The 16409-nt window shown below is 41.6% G+C and overlaps 1 protein-coding gene across 2 annotated transcripts in view; it reads left to right on the top strand.

The window, feature by feature from the left end:
* The window catches only part of COL9A1 (collagen type IX alpha 1 chain), an 87561-nt gene that overhangs the window by 13831 nt on the left and 57321 nt on the right, over nucleotides 1-16409 (top strand). For both annotated transcript variants that reach the window (XM_081094482.1, XM_081094483.1), the window contains 10 exons: nucleotides 475-549; nucleotides 862-897; nucleotides 1022-1084; nucleotides 8199-8252; nucleotides 8516-8551; nucleotides 10807-10830; nucleotides 12492-12545; nucleotides 13813-13866; nucleotides 14493-14525; nucleotides 15237-15293. In XM_081094482.1, the coding sequence (XP_080950608.1) occupies nucleotides 475-549; nucleotides 862-897; nucleotides 1022-1084; nucleotides 8199-8252; nucleotides 8516-8551; nucleotides 10807-10830; nucleotides 12492-12545; nucleotides 13813-13866; nucleotides 14493-14525; nucleotides 15237-15293 (486 nt within the window). The remainder of the gene's footprint in view (nucleotides 1-474; nucleotides 550-861; nucleotides 898-1021; nucleotides 1085-8198; nucleotides 8253-8515; nucleotides 8552-10806; nucleotides 10831-12491; nucleotides 12546-13812; nucleotides 13867-14492; nucleotides 14526-15236; nucleotides 15294-16409) is intronic.

Below are 16409 nucleotides of genomic sequence, written 5' to 3'. Positions count from 1 at the left end.
ATTTACAAAACGATATTGTAATCCATCTGATATAGAGTACCGCCAGTCTTAGCTGTTCCATTTTAGTCCAAACACTGACTTGCAATTGCTGATTCAATCAAGGTATCCAGTGACCACCATTTTCATGATTGAATCCTTAAAAAAAAAAAAAATAGGCATCAGGCCCTGCTTTCCTCCAGACCCCCTTTTGGTTTAGTGCACTTTTTAGGGGTGAGGCCCTAGGAACCCTCTCCCCACTTTGGGACTTCCATGCTGCTCCGACCCCACTGTTCAGCCTCGTTCAGAACGTGGCAGAGCCCAAGCAACCTGCGCAGCTTGGAAGTCTGATACATTTTGTTATATTGGGTTTCAAAACCCGGCCTCCATAGGGGGGGTGTCCCTTGCCCTGCGGAGGTGGGGGCCTCAGGACATGGCCCGGTTTCTCCTTGTTGCCTAATGTGTCCCCTGACCCGTGGTGTGTGCTGTTTTTGTCAGAGAGGTCCCCCAGGCGAGCAGGGTCCCCCGGGGCCTCCGGGCCCCCCTGGAGTTCCTGGCATCGATGGCATCGACGTAAGTTTCTATCTCCAGCCCCTCTGTCTTCCAGTCCTGCCCTTTCCTACCCTTTCTCCAGCGGCTCCCAGGTTGTGTTTTGAGGGGCAAGTTGCTCCCCAGCCAAAGGCGGGATGGGACATGGGCGACAGTTGGGGGTTGGATCGTAGAAGACTCCAGGTTTCCGGAGGGAGGAGGCAGTTGTCCCGGTGGTCACGAGCCGCCATCATTTACCTTGTTTCTGTCCCCATCTGTGTGGTGAACGTGGTGGGATTCTCTCAGAGGGTCCCAGCATCTCAGTGACGGCTCTTTCCTTCTCTCCTACCCCTCCAGGGTGACCGAGGTCCAAAGGGTCCCCCAGGCCCCCCGGTAAGTTGATCAGCGTTTGCACTCCACCCGGTCCCTTTAGATGTGGTCCAAAGGGTCTCAACGTTGCACCTTTTTCTCTCCCTGCCTCCCCCGCTCGCCCCCCCCCCCCCCCCCCCCCACGCAGGGTCCTCCTGGAGAACCTGGAAAACCGGGAGCTTCTGGCAAGCCTGGCACGCCTGGCGCTGACGTGAGTAGGCGTGTGTGTGTGTGTGTGTGTGTGTGTGTGGTGTGTGTGTGTGGTGTGTGTGTGGTGTGTGTGTGTGTGTGTGTGTGTGTGTGGTGTGTAGGGGAGGAAGGAGGAGGGAAGGAGGAAGGGGGAGACTTAGTGCTGGGGGGCGGTAGACCTAGTTGGAACAGGGCTGTGGCCCTGTATTGCCTGGCTGACTTGGAGGCAGCAGCTTTCTGCAAAGAGGCCTGCGCGGGTGGAGCTCCCGCATACCTGGAGGCTCTCTGGGGACTGCACGCAGCGCTGGCATTTCCAACTTTCAGAAAACGGCAGTGGTCCCGGGTTCCTGGCTCAGACAGTCCATTCTCGGCTCACCTTCTGCACTCTCGGCCCCACTTGAGGGCACAAGGGGTGCTGGGGGAGATGGACGCCTACTGGTCTCTGCTGTGGCTTCGCAGCACGCTGTAATTGCTCTTGTCCTTTTACTGCCACTCCCTAGATTAATTCAGAAAAACAACCGCAGGCAGGGAAAGGGGCAGAGAGAAAAAAGAAACTGGGGTTGCGGGGAGGGCCGGAAGTGCGTGGGGGTGTCTGGGGGTGGGGCAGGGGCAGGGGAATGGCCAGCACACATGGAATAGGAAATTCAAAACTAGTTATCTCTCTTTCCATGGGGGTTTCTTCGATAAAAATATGCTGGCTAGGGTCGCTTGAAGAGAAACCAGCAACCCTTCCCCAATATACCCATCTCCATACTCCCTTCCCCCATCTGCAGGAAACTCAGATACTGAGTTGTATGGTGAACCCAACCCTGAATAATATCTCTTCAGAGAAAGATTACTTCAGGACTGTCAGCTTCTTCCGTCTTTGGGCACTCAGTTCATGCTGACTGAGTTCCCAGTGCAGGCCAGTCCTGGGCTTTGTGATTGAGACACCAAGTGGAGAAGGAGATGGCATCTCTTCTCAGAGGACAGACAGTGGTGCATCCCAGTTATCCTTCAAGTTATCACTTTAGGTCGTTTCCCCAAACTAAAGACTTTCCTGACTCACAGAAAGCACCTGAAAACCTATGATTGCAATTTTCAAGAATGTTTGATTTGATTTTAAGACAAATCCTTCATTTTGAGAAAAGCATAATAGGAAGATTTCAAGTTAGTAAGATGTGCTTTCTTTATCCAGATTATCACAATGAGGACCTTTGTCTATGGCATTTATGCTTTAGGAGATAGACTTTGTTTTACATTTCAAAGCCTCTAGTTTGAACTTTCTATGTATGTAGGCAAAGTGATAGTGTGTGAGGCCCCCAAGGACGAATATTTGGAGAATGCAAACTGAATATCAAATTAATATTTGCATAATATACTAACACTCTGAATGACTTGAAATAGTCTCATAATAAAAAAGTCTAATACATATAAGACCACTAAAAAACTAGCAGCCCAATATAGGTTGGATTTATTTCTGCATTTCTTTGAAACTTTGATTTGACTTTTGTGTGAAAAGAAATTTTATGATTGAATTATTATTATTATTGCTGTTAGTATTATCATTATTAATTTTTGTGGTAGTTGAAGCACCTGAAATCTTGTCTTACTATTGAGTTGCAATAATCTCAGACAGAGGGCTAGACTTCTCTGTACCTTAGTTTTATGGTCTTATGTAGCATGCTCAACAAATTATTTTTTACCATAATGTCAGGAAGACAATACCTAGTTTTGCTTTATAATTTCCCTACATAAATAGACATTTTGGATAAACAAATGGAAGTGCTTTAAAATCTTCAAAAGTAAATGTAAATAACAATTACAAGTATATTTTTTCTGTGTCTATAATTGCAGTACTATAGTACAGAACAAACCAGATTTCCAAAGTTAAAAAATTGAAGAGTAAGGCTTCTTAGTGCCTTACTTCGCTCCTGGAAGGCCCTCAGGGAGAGTCTGATGAGGGCATTGGGTCAGTCTTCTGGGAGTGAGAAGGAAAGCAAGAGAAAAAGAGAAAGGAAGAAGAAAAAAGTAAGAAATCCATCTATGTGCCAGTATTTTAGGCATTTCTTAGAACTAAGCAAAATATTAACTATACTAATTCGCATTTTTCTCAAGCACCCTTGCAAACTTTATTTCCTTTAACGTCACAACAATCTGGAAAGCAGGTTTGGCTAATATTATTCTCCATAGATAAGGAAATTGAATTATTATGAGGACACTAGGTTCCTTAGAGACCTAGAGTTCTTTGGTGGCTAAGAAAGAAACCAGATTTCTTGAGTTTTAGACTTACTCTCTTTCTAGATAGTTTTGCTTTATTCAGATACAAATGAGGTTCTTAAATAGATGAATAATCAGAGAAAAAGAGTAACAGTGAATTTTTAGAATCTGAATTACTAATGAAAAGTGATATGGATAATAAAAATAATTTATAATTGATATTTTGTAATTATTTATAAATATTTCTATGGTTCTTATTTACCACTTTTTGAAATGGAGCCACATGAGACTTTTAAGATTCTTAGCCAAAAAATTTTCTTACTCACCCTTTGTCTCATTTGACATTTTAAACAGGTCTTTTTACTCTAAATTTTTTCTTTACATTGAGAATAAAGAAATATCAATAACTAGATCAGAGTTTGATGTTTGTTTGTCCCTGGACATAGGGGAGTAGGAAAGCGTCAATAATGTTTTCGTGATAGGTGAACCTGAGTGTAGTTGTAGGACTGTAAACTTCCAATCTCTGTCTTCTGCTGTTTGGTTCATTGCAAAGTTGTATTTTTTTTTTGCATTTAGTTAACATTACCACATGTTAACATTACCAGATGATGTTTAGAAGAATTTGAAAGGAACATGGTTAAAGGTAATGATCCTAAATTAAGTGGATTTTTAAAAATATATTTTACTGATTTTTTACAGAGAGGAAGAGAGAGGGATAGAGGGTTAGAAACATTGATGAGAGAGAAACATCGATCAGCTGCCCCCTGCACACCCCCTACTGGGGATGTGCCTGCAACCAAGGTACATGCCCTGACTGGAATCGAACCCAGGACCCTTCAGTCCGCAGGCTGACGCTCTATCCACTGAGCCAAACCGGTTAGGGCTTAAATGGATTTTTGACAGAAAAAAATAAAAAGTCATGGCAACTATTATGTCTGGAGTCTCCAGACCTGAGTCATTGGAATTCTGGAGGAAATATAATCCAGGGCTGATATTCCTTGTGCTTCCTGCCAAACAGCAGCGTGGAAGTTCAGAACATAGTCATCTTCACTGTCATCCTATATAGAACTTTATCTTTATAAACATTCATATAAAAGCAATTCTTTCTGCCACTGGTAATGTTGTTCTCTCTTATTTCTTTAATAAGTAAAAATTATTGCAAATTAAAATTGTGTGTGTGTGCATGTATGTGTGTAAATGCAAATGTGGGGGAAATATATATCTAACCGTTTTTAAAAAATATATTTTTATTGATTTCAGAGAGGAAGGGAGAAGGAGAGAGAGATAGAAACATCAATGATGAGAGAGAATCATTGATCATCTGCCTCCTGCACGCCCCCCGGGATTGAGCTGGCAACATGGGCACATGCCTCTAACCAGAATCAAACCTGGGACCCTTCAGTCCATGGGCTGATACTTTCTCCACTGAGCCAAACCTGCTAGGCTTATATATAAAATTATTTCCTTCCTGCTATGACTTTAAGTTATTTGCCCTTATAGACATGTAAAATTAGAGAAGTTGGAGCTTGGTTATAAGCTTGCACCCAAAGGACAACTATGTTATTATCTATCTTCTATATATATAAAAGGCTAAGTGACCAGCCGACTGGCCGGTAGGTATGATGTGCACTGACCACCAGGGGGCAGACACTCAACGCAGGAACTGCCGAGCGACAGCAACTTTGCAGAGTGCAGAGTGCCCTCTCGCACTCTGGGACCCCTCTGGGGATGTCTGAGAGCTTGTTTTGGCCAATCCCTGCAGGCCAGGCCGAGGGAGCCCACCTGCCGGAGGGACCCCGCTCACTCCACAGACACACTTCAAGCCCCACACCACCCCAGGTGCAGCCAGCCGGGGAGGGACCGCAGGAGGTTGGCTCCAGGGCATGTCTGGCCCATCTTGCCCAGTCCCACCCCGCCTGCCACCTTCTAATTAATTTTCTTTCAATGTGCACGGATCCATGCACCAGGCCTCTAGTCATTAATAATATTGCTAGAGACATTCTTATAGGCACTATTTGCTGTGACATGCTCAGTGAACTCTGTAAAACAGTATTTTATTTATTCTTCTAGCATACATCTATGATAGGAAGAATAATAATTATAATTAATTATAGGAATTATAGTTAAACCATGCCCTTTCTACAGGGAAGAGGTTAGAACATACTCTCAATGTATACAACTATTGTCCCTGGAAGATGTTATATGTTTAGCACAGTGAGTTATTAAGAAATTATTCTGAAAAGTCAGTATAAGTAGAACTAGTAAGGCATTGAAGAAATGTGAGAGGTCTGTGAAGTACAGTGCCTGAGGTTAGTATCTGTATTTGTTTGCAGAACCTTTTCCCAGAGAGCAGGAGACATGTCTTATGATTCATGTGAACCCTTCCCAGCATCTAGAACAGGGCTGATGATATAATAATGATGACATTAAGAGTAGCTAACATTTATTCAGATCCCACTCTGCCAGGCACTGGTGTAAGCAGTTTGTGTGTTATATCCCATTTAATCTTCAAAATTGCCACATGAGGTAGACATTATGATTACATCTATTTTACAGATTAGGACACCGAGGCACTATATAGTTAAGTAACTTGTGAATGGTCGCATAGCTAATAAGTGGCAGAGCTGGGATTTCAACAAAAATAAAGATGATGTGAAAGGGACAGGTGTAATATCCTCCCACCTACCAGGCTGACCTAAATTAATTGTACTCCATCGTCAGGTATTGGGTATGTATTAGATGCTCAAGGCAATGTTCTAGGATTGAATGGACACACAGCCCTTGTCCTCATGGAGTCTTTCTTTTTGCATTTCTAAAAATTTCAGTTACAGCTCATGGAGTTTTGTGCCTTTCTACATGGCTATTTCATAACAGAGTACACTGTAACATCTGACACCAGAATATATTTTCAGTTTAATTCAGAGAACTTCCTAGGGATAGACATCTTTATTAGGTCCTGTAGAGGATCCTAAGGAAGAAGTGGCCAGGAGGCAACCTCCAGGTTATCCAACCCTTTACTTGGTTCTGCTTTATAATTGTGCAGCTGGAATTCTCCCATAAATAGAAGCCAATGTCTTCTAATCTTATCAGTTATTCAAGTCACAGATTCAAGATGGTTAGTGGGCCGTGTGTGTGAAAATTGACCAGGATTGGACATATACACAAAGTGGGAATTAGAGGTTCCGTTAGTTAAACATGCCCTGAGGTTTAGAAAACCTATGTGCCATCTATGCTTCCAGAGAGGGTTCCGGATGTATGGTTTACTTGCTGAAGTACAAAAGCCAACGTTCCGTTACCATAGGTGCTCAGCAACTAAGATATTGGGGCTTGTTCCCAGGTTAGAGTGTTGTAATTAGACGAGGGCAATTGAAAATTAGAGACAGTCTGTCAAAAATTCTTTTGTGTGGGTTTAATATATAGTTTTCTTCATTGGCATACTTCCAGTAATTAATATTTTCAACTCATTTTTTTCTACTTCCTTTTATTCACTCTATGGAGTTATGAGGGAAATTAATTAATGTAGAGAAATGTAAAAATGGTGACCAGTGAACAAACTTTCTCTATAAATTACATGAAAGCATTTTATTGATAATTATGTAGACTATGACAGATTAAAAATGGGATTTTGGTGATCCATTTTTAAGTAGGGTTTTTATAATTTCAAGAAATCCTTCCCTCAATTAATATCACTTGAATATTTTTCAAAATCTTAATAATAGGTAGGTTTTATAAGATATTTATGTAATCATGCATATATGAGGATACACATATATAAAATTATCTTTAGCAAGGCATAATTTCCAGATTACATTATAAATGTCATCTAAAAAAGTCAGAGTAAATAAAAAATTAAAAATATAAAAATGTATCTTCACCAAATATGGAAATTCAAATAACACATAGTGTTGTCTTGCTTTAATATCTATTTTATGTTGAGAATGACAATAAAATAAGTACTGGTAAAAAATGAGCATGCTTTGGAGACATGCTTTAATAACTGCTTTAGTATTAAATATGAGAGTTATAAAGTGTTTTATAGTAAGTGGCTTAAATTTTATATACATAGTTGCACACATGAAAATATATACTTAATTATAGCTATGTTATTAAGGAAGATAATATAGAAACATTCATGCTCTCAAATGTTTCAACTTTAAAAGTTGATGTTCTTAAATAAGCAGTATTGCTAGAAGATGGCTAGAGGGCTTTAGTTTTTAATCCTCACTCGAGGATATTTTTTTTTCCCCATTGATTTTCAGAGAGAGGGAAAGAGAGAAACACCAATGTGAGAGAAACACATCAATTGGTTGCCTCCTGCACGAGCCCGGGCCTGGGCCAGGGAGGAGCCTGCAACTTAGGTACATGCCCTTAGCCGAATCGAACCTGGGACCCTCCATCCACTGAGCCAAATTGGCCAGGGCTAGAGGGCTTTATTTAGGTGGCTGCAAGGCAATAAGGAGATTGATTATTTTAAATTCCTATTGAAGAAACATTTTATTAATTCTCAAGACATTATTAGAGAGTTATAGAGACACATAGTGCTTTTATTTTATAAATGAAGTAAAGGAGGTATTAAAACATGGATAAGTCACAGAGCCAAGACCTGTTGTTCCATCAGATTTAGCTATTAGAATACTGTAGGTGCTATGTTGCATTTTTTCAAAGCAATGGCAAAAAACATTAAGTTATTGAACTCTGTGATAAACAATGTAGTTAGCAGGAAGTTAGAATGTAATAACATTTATCAATATGAAGTAACTAACAGATGGCATGTTAAACATTACCTTTGAGTAAGAATATAGAAATATATTTTTATGAATATTTGCATTATACATAGGTAACCATTCTGTACATAATTAATAAATAAAATGAAATTATCAGCTTGATGGTTTGACTAAGGATGCTATAACAATTTGAATATCATCTTGCTTTGTTAGGGATTAACAGGACCTGATGGATCTCCTGGCTCTGTGGGACCAAGAGGACAAAAAGTAAGTTTGCCATCTGGTATTACTTGTTGGTTTTAATTAAATGCTGAAGTATAATTTGATTGTAATGACTGCAAATCAACTAACAGATAAGTTGTGAAGCAGCTGAAATACATGGTTCAACTAAAATTGTGTTTTAGCTGAATTAAATTAAATTAAAAACACCCAGGTGGAGTGTTTTAATGATTTTGCTATTTATGCAGTTTGCATATTTACATATTTATGCTATAAAAAGCTAAGTACAATGAAGCTATTCTTATTTTTAGGGAGAACCTGGTGTGCCGGGATCCCGTGGATTTCCAGTAAGTGCATGTGAAGCAATACAATTGCAAATCTATCTTTAGGTAAAATTTTGCCATTGTGGAAATTTTAAATGCAGTTTTCTACATAATATACATTACAAAAAACGTGATGACTTACCTGGCATGGTAAGTATTCTGAATATGAGTGGAAACACCTTAGAGAACTGTGAATGTGCAGTAAAATACATATGTTTGTTTGCAGGTGGTATTTCCCAATGGAAAACTACCCCTCTGTCCTCATTGATAGAAACCATTTCTCGCTTAACATTGAAGTATTAAGTGTTTAGCCCATGGCATCACACTACTTTCTTCATAGCTGGTTTTTATCTCTTACTAGAAGCCCAATGCATGAAATTTTTGCAAGAGTAGGCCTTCCTTCCCCTGGCTGCCGGCACTGGCTTCCTCCCGGCTGCTGGTACCCGGGACCCAGGCTTCCCTCGCAGAGGGCAGCCTGCCGGCCAGTGGCCAGGGTCTCCCTCTGCAGGGAAATCATGGGGCAATGGCTGGGCCCCCGACCAATCATATCGCACCCGCCTTGGCTGGCCTGGCACCAGTGGGTGTCATAGTGTGGTCCTGAATGGTCATCTGGATGGTCGTCCAGATGGTCATCCGGATGGTCATCTGGATGGTTGTTCTGCTATTCGGCTGTTTGGTTGATTTGCATATTATGCTTTTATTATATAGGGTGAAATACCAGCCATCAGATGTTCTCACCTGCCTGATTCTCTGTCTATCTTTTCCTACATTGCACAATCTGGCAGATTTGCATTATTTCTATTTATAAGAGGAATAAGTTCTCAGGCTGCTTTTCCTTTATATTTTGCTCTTCATTCCTCTTTTGTTTTTGTCATTAATCTATATTTTTCCTCCTTGTTTTTTATTTGCACTGTTTTCTTTGCCATATTTCAGCAAGTGTCAGCTCTTCCAGTAAAACCTATTTTCAGAAGTGAATAGCTCACTGGTCTTCCTCCCATATTTTTCAACCAAGAGTGCAACATCTTTTAGTGATGCCTTTAAAAAATTTAGTGGAATTTATCAATCACCTAGGTCTCCGATAATGAAATAACTTATTGATTACTTTGGTATTTTAAAGCATAACACATTCCCCAAAATTGATCCACATATTAAAATGTTCAAGTAGGAGCAATTTTTCAAAGAATGCCTTGAAAAAGTTCCACTTATCATTAAACATACTGCTCGGGTGAAATTATTTTTTATTTTGGCTGCCTAAATAATTAGAAATAATAGTATCACTATCAGAGGGTATATATTGATACCATTGGATGCTTCATATATGGATTTTTTAGAAAAGGAAGTCTAGGATGAAAAGCTAACATGAATATGGTATCAGACAGAGATAGCTGTGAATAAAAGCGATTCAAGCCCGTGTAGGCGAGAAAAGAGTTATGAGGAACCCCAAGAGAGGAAAGGTGAACCTGGAAAGCAAAGAGAGAAATAAGGGATTTTAGGCAGCTGATGTGCAGTTTATTAATAAAGTTCAACATGCATATAGTTAGGGTTTATTATATACTAAGCCTTGTGCTGGGAATTGAGGCTTGGAGGATGAATATGATGTGGCTTCTACCCCTAATTTTACACAGTTTGGTGTTGCTAAAGAGATATAAAGTGTAAAGGAGAGGGGGATGGAATGCTAGTTTTAAAATCAAATGCAGCCTATTAAATTAGGATCCCATCATAGGTCATTTCAGGAGTGGCACCATTTTACTTTTAATATCTACTGGATTTGGTGTCTGGGAATGGAGTCCTGCCTGTCAAAGAGCGTGTGTTTGGACCCTTTTTCCTCCCTTGCCTCCCTGTGCTGAATATTTGCCTAGGGGAACATCCAAACGTCACATTATAAATTATAAAACATTACACTGTGTTGCTTTTAATGTAGGTTTCATATAAAACACGACAAATGAAAAGCTCTTTAAACTGTCAGGTTGTGATGTGTCTCTTTGTGAGTGATGGTAAGTTCTCTTGAGGGCAAGCATGGGTGACTTCTTTACTCTGATTTTCTTTAAAAAATTTGGAAAGAAATATTACTGGTTCGCTTAGGCATCAGAGGAGCTGGCAACAAGCTTCCACTTCCTTAGAAGCAGAGCCATGTTTGTTTTTCTTTATCCAGTGCTTTCTTTAGAATGAGCATCATATATTTATTTAGTGATATTATTTTTGAACTGGGTTAGGCCTGTGTCTGTCTTTATACTAAATATAAATCACACATCATAGTAATTTTTATTTTAATCTTTTAGGGCCGTGGTATTCCTGGGCCCCCTGTGAGTATCATCTTTTGGTTTATTTTTACACTAGGGGCCCGGTGCACGAAATTCGTGCACTGGGTGTGTGTGTGTGGGGGGGGGGGGAGTGTCCCTCAGCCCAGCCTGCCCCCTCTCACATACTGGGAGCCCTCAGGCGTTGACCCCCATCACCCTCCAATCGCAGGATCGGCCCCTTGCCCAGGCCTGATGCCTCTGACAGAGGCGTCAGGCCTGGGCAGGGGACCCTCATTTCCCCCCATCACTGGTTCTGCCTCCAGCCCAGGCCTGATGCCTCTGGCCCAGGCATCAGGCCTGGGCAGGGGACCCCCAGACCCCTCCGATTGCTGGCTCTGCCCCTTGCCCAGGCCTGATGCCTCAGCCAGAGGCGTAGACCCCCACCACCCTCTGATCACCTGATCGGCCTCTTGCCCAGGCCGGACGCCTCCGCCAGAGGTGTCAGGCTTGGACAGGGGACCCCCATCACCCCCCGATCACTGGCTCCGGCCCCCGCCCAGGCCTGAGGCCTCTGGCCCAGGAATCATGCCTGGGCAGGGGACCCCCATCTCCCTCTGATCGCTTGCTCCACCCCCCGCCCAAGCCTGACGCCTCTGACGCAGGCTTCAGGCCTGGGCAAGGGGACCATCATATCCCCCCAATCCCCGGCTCCGCCCCCCACCCAGGCCTGATGCCTCGGCCAGAGGAGTTGACCCTCATCACCCTCCGATCACCAATTACCGGATCGGCCCCTTGACCAGATCGGCCCCTTGACCAGGCCTGAGACCTCCGGCAGAGGTGTCAGGCCTGGGCAGGGGACCCCCAGCTCCCCGCGGTTGCAGGCTCCGCCCCTGCCCAGGCCTAACGCCTCTGGCCTAGGCGTCCGGCCTGGGCAGCGGGGACCCGCAGCTGCAGTGGCCCCGCGATCGTGGGCTCCGCTTTAGGCCCAGGCAAGGGACCCCTAGCTCCCGGGACTGCCAGCTTCGACCGTGTCCAGCTCCCATCGCTGGCTCCACCCCTACTTCCTGCTATCACTGGCCAGGGCGGCAAAGGTGCCTGATTCTCCGATCATGGTTGGGGGGCAGGGCAAAGGCGGCCCCAGGGCTGCCTTTGCCCTGCTCCCCAGCTCTTAGAGCCCCCTTGGGTTTCCAATCACTGTCAGTGGCAGGGGGCTTCTTCCTGCTTTCCCTTTCACCTCCCTGCATTGTGCCTACATATGGAAATTAGCCGCCATCTTGTTGGCAGTTAACTGCCAATCTTAGTTGGCAGTTAATTTGCATATAGCCCTGATTAGCCAATGAAAAGGGTATCGTCGTTCGCCAATTACCATTTTTCTCTTTTATTAGTGTAGATAGTCTATAAAAATGGCCTAGTTCTCAGATCTCAACCTTACTCTCCAACGAACATTCTACCTACTGGTGTTCATAGTGGCCCACCCACATGATCTTAGGTGGCTACTATGACAGCATCTCTATTATGCTAAACAAAATATTTTATTAACTTGAGAAATTTCTGTTCTACTTTAAGTAATTGAAATTTGGTCGGATGGCTTACTGTTTCACTGGAAACCAAAGCTAGCACAGGCACATAATTCGAAGTCAGTAGTTTATCATACTGGATATCAATTGTGCTGGATTGTTAAAATTTGCACCAATGACCATGTCCCTTTAATTTGTTGTCTTCAGGGTCCTCCTGGGGGAGCAGGTCTCCCTGGAGAGCTTGGCCGTGTTGGACCAATTGTGAGTACTACAACATCTTTTGATAGACATTTGCTGATTTAAAAGATGATGTTACTAGGGAAGGCAAATTACCCAAACTGTATATTATTCCCTGGCACATCCAAAAAAATGACAGATGAATTTCATTCAGTTCATACTATTGACGGGGACCAAAGATAATAATGCTACCTTGTTTTTGTACAGTGATTTAAAATTTTCCCCAAAGTTTTCAGCTAAAATTTTCTTCCCAACTTTCAGAATAAGTGATCAAGTCAGGAAGTTGTCACCTCTATTTTACAGACTCAGTTAGGATTGGGGCCCAATGTTTTTTCATGAAATGATAAGTGAATAGGCTACAATCATTACCGCGGGTATTTATGTTAGGGCCATTACAGTCTAATCAAATTAACAGAACAGCTTTAGGCAAGAAAGGGCTGAACTTCATAGAAGAAATTACTGGTCATAAGTGTTTGATGTTAATATTCAACACATATTTTAAACATGAAATACTGATGTTATGTAAACTCCTTGAGAGTAGGAAATCACTCTCAAAGTGTGATTATATACCTTTCTTGTTTACTGTTTGACAAATTTACTTACTGAACAACTGAATGAATATGAAATGATTATACTAGCAAAGTTAAATTAAATCTAAGATGCTTTTGACTTCTTATAGTAGAAGATTATGAAGGAAAACAGATGCCAGGAGTAAACTCTGGATATTAAATAAACTCTGGATATAATTGGAATCCATTTTCCCTGAGTGGCTTGTTTGAATTTAGCCATATTTGATCTTCTGTCTCAATTGCAAGAGAGTGCAGTGACAGAGCAAGTGATGGCTGTGGGTGACCAGCACCAGGGAGAGTCTGGCTTTGCAGAGATTAACCTTCCATTTTGTGCTTCAGGCTGGGTGCAGGCCTTCTTTTGCTGCCATTAGATGGATGGCACTAGCAGTATTGTCTGTTCAGTTCTTTTGCAAATCAGCTAGAAAAATACGTAGTGTTTCCGGAATAGAGAAAGTGATCATTCTATAGAGAATTGTCTTGCTTTCCCCCCAAGTCTTACTCTGCCCTGTTTTATTATGTTGGTGAGATTGGAACCCCTTTATTCTTCTGGTTTTGTGGAGCTGATTGGATTATGGGCAACCCATTGATTTTGGTGACAGGTCTATGCATGGCTGAGCTCTGTAGGGGTTTCTAGTAATATCATTTTCTCATGCCTCACCAGTTTTCTGCACTGTGTTTTGACATGTATGTAACCACTGTGTCACAATTTTCAAATAACTTAGGGTGACCCTGGGAAAAGAGGACCACCTGGCCCCCCTGGACCCCCAGGACCCAGTGTAAGTTATCTGTAGCTTAAATTTCTCTGTGACTGAAATTCGGGATTAAAGAAACCTAAGAACCAAAAATGGAAGTACCTGTTAATTATTCATTGTCCTAGAATTCCAAAATAGCTACCAACTTTTTGCACCCATTCAGAACACCGTTCTTTTTAGGCAAGAAAAGTAGAGGAATCACAATAAGTTTAAACGTGGTTTTCACAGGGAATGGCTAACTCATTATATTTGAAGTCCTTTGATGTTTGTGATTCTCAAGTGTTCAGAATTTGAACATATGAAAGAACATTTTCAAATGAACTAGTTTTTGCAAAGGATTTACACAGTAAGCAATTAAAAAATGGAAGCTCAAGTAGGAGATAATCCATATTTTAAGTGTATGATTCCAAGTTCCCCATATTCCCTATTCCTCTCATTTCATCTCCTTTCAATCCCCTAAAAGAAATAATCTATGCAATTTAGGGTTCTCCAAAAGATATACACCCATGAGGCAAGTTTTTAGAATAGTATATGCTCTTTGTTTCTTACATTTTTATTGAACAACTATATTTTGTCTAGTGAACTTTCTATTATTAGTAGGTTTAAGTATATTTAAGTATATTCTTAACTCTAACATTTTGTTACTTTAGGGAACAATTGGCTTTCATGATGGAGATCCGTTGGTAAGATGTTTTCCTCTGAACAAAATAGTTTGAAGTCAAAGACCATGCAATCTTCAGATGAATTCTCTTTAAACTTATCTCACTGGAACATGTTGTATTTCTGTGCTTTACTCCGATGACAGAGCAAGCTGTAGCATTAGTGGACTGGTAGCTTATATACACTCAGACTGTAACTGTTTTTCATTACAGAAATATCTTTGTTTTCTATAATCTTTTTACTTTATGTCTAAGGCATTTTTTCCCTACCAGATCACCCCCATTTTAAAAGATAGAAGTCAAAGACTTGTGTTACTTATAGACTAATTTGCAAATGATGTTGGTAAACTGCACTAAATGCAATTTTGGCACATTTGATGAGGGGATGTGACCCTCAGGCTAGAGCTAGTCCAGTGGAAGGGGGAGGGGAAAAGGATCCAGTCATGGTATTATGGGTTATCTGAAAACATTTTTTTAAAATAAATTAAATCTTAAATAAGCTTGGCAAAATATTAGCATTTATTAAATCTGGATGGTGGATACATGGGGGACAGGGTTTGCTACACTCTCTGTACTTTTCTGATTAAAAATGAAATAATAAAAAAGGAACAGGTTATTCCAAGTTATTTAATGAATTGCACTGGGGTTCTGTGGCTGGAATTCCTAAAAAAATGCCATTTTGCCACGAAGCGGGAACTCTAGTTTATGCATTGTCTGTCTCTGTCTCTCCGGCAGTGTCCCAATGCCTGCCCACCAGGTCGCTCAGGATACCCAGGCATTCCCGGCATGAGGGTAAGAGAGTAATTTCAGTGTTTTACTTTCAAGAGTGTTATCCATAGAACAAATAGAGCCTTTCCGTTAAGCACTGGACTTTCTGGTGCACAGACCCCACTTGATGGGTCAGGCAAGGCTGTGTTTGCTCATTCTGTGGCTCAGTCTGTGTCCTTATTCATCCTAGAAATTCCTGCTGGTGCCCCTACAGGTCTTCCTACTGAGACACAGATGTGTGATTATTCAGTGCTTTTGTTGTTCAGGGAAGAAATACTAATATTGTATTTCTTTGACTGAGACACTTTAGACACAAAATTAAAATTTAGAAGTTTGCCTTCTATGGATGGTGAGGGGAATTGTGAACATCATGTAGTTGAAACTATTTTAGTTTGAAAAAAGAGAAAAAAAGGAAGAAAAACAGAAAAATAGGCAAGAAAAGGGACATTCCAAAAGCATTTTTCTCTCACTCTGCCATTATAATTCAAATTTTCCATTAAAAAATAAAAAGACAAAACCAAATACTACGGTCATTTGGTTTTCTATCTCTGGTCTATGAGTCTGAAGTGATTTTGAAAAATGTCAGACCAATGGAGTTCTGCTATGATCTGAAATGCCCCCCAATTATGGTTTTCTCTAAGTTTACTTTTGGTGGATTCCCACAGCTGCCTGGATCGGTGTCTTATTACTCACAAAGGCCTGCACTCTCAGAACAAGAAAGGCTTTGAGAGTCAAAGCTCTGATACACTTACTGCTGGAATGTTCATTTCATACTTGCCTCATGTAACTGCCCAAAGCACATGCATGCGTAGAACAGCTGTCCTAACAAGAAAAGATGGGGATCTTTCCTCATGCTATGCAGCCCTCACTGACGGCTTTTTAGAGATTTCCTTTTGCATTTAAAATTGTGTATTAGAAGAGGCAGAGAGTTGTGCGTCTAGGGAAGTCCACACTTTTTTTTTTTAATTTCAGAGAGGGGGGGGGAGGGGGAGGAAGAGAGAGAGAGATAGGAGAGAGGGAGGGAGGGAGAGAGAGAGAAAGAGAGAGAGAGAGAGAGAGAGAGAGAGAGAGAGAGAGAGAGAGGAAATATCAATGATGAGAGAGAATCTTTGATCGGCTACCTACTCCACAACCTCACTT

This window comes from Myotis nattereri (assembly GCF_964212035.1).
Source record: "Myotis nattereri genome assembly, chromosome: 6".
Classification (NCBI taxonomy): Eukaryota; Metazoa; Chordata; class Mammalia; order Chiroptera; family Vespertilionidae; genus Myotis; species Myotis nattereri.
Note: the sequence above shows the minus strand (reverse complement) of the source record. Positions and strands in the feature narration are given on the sequence as shown.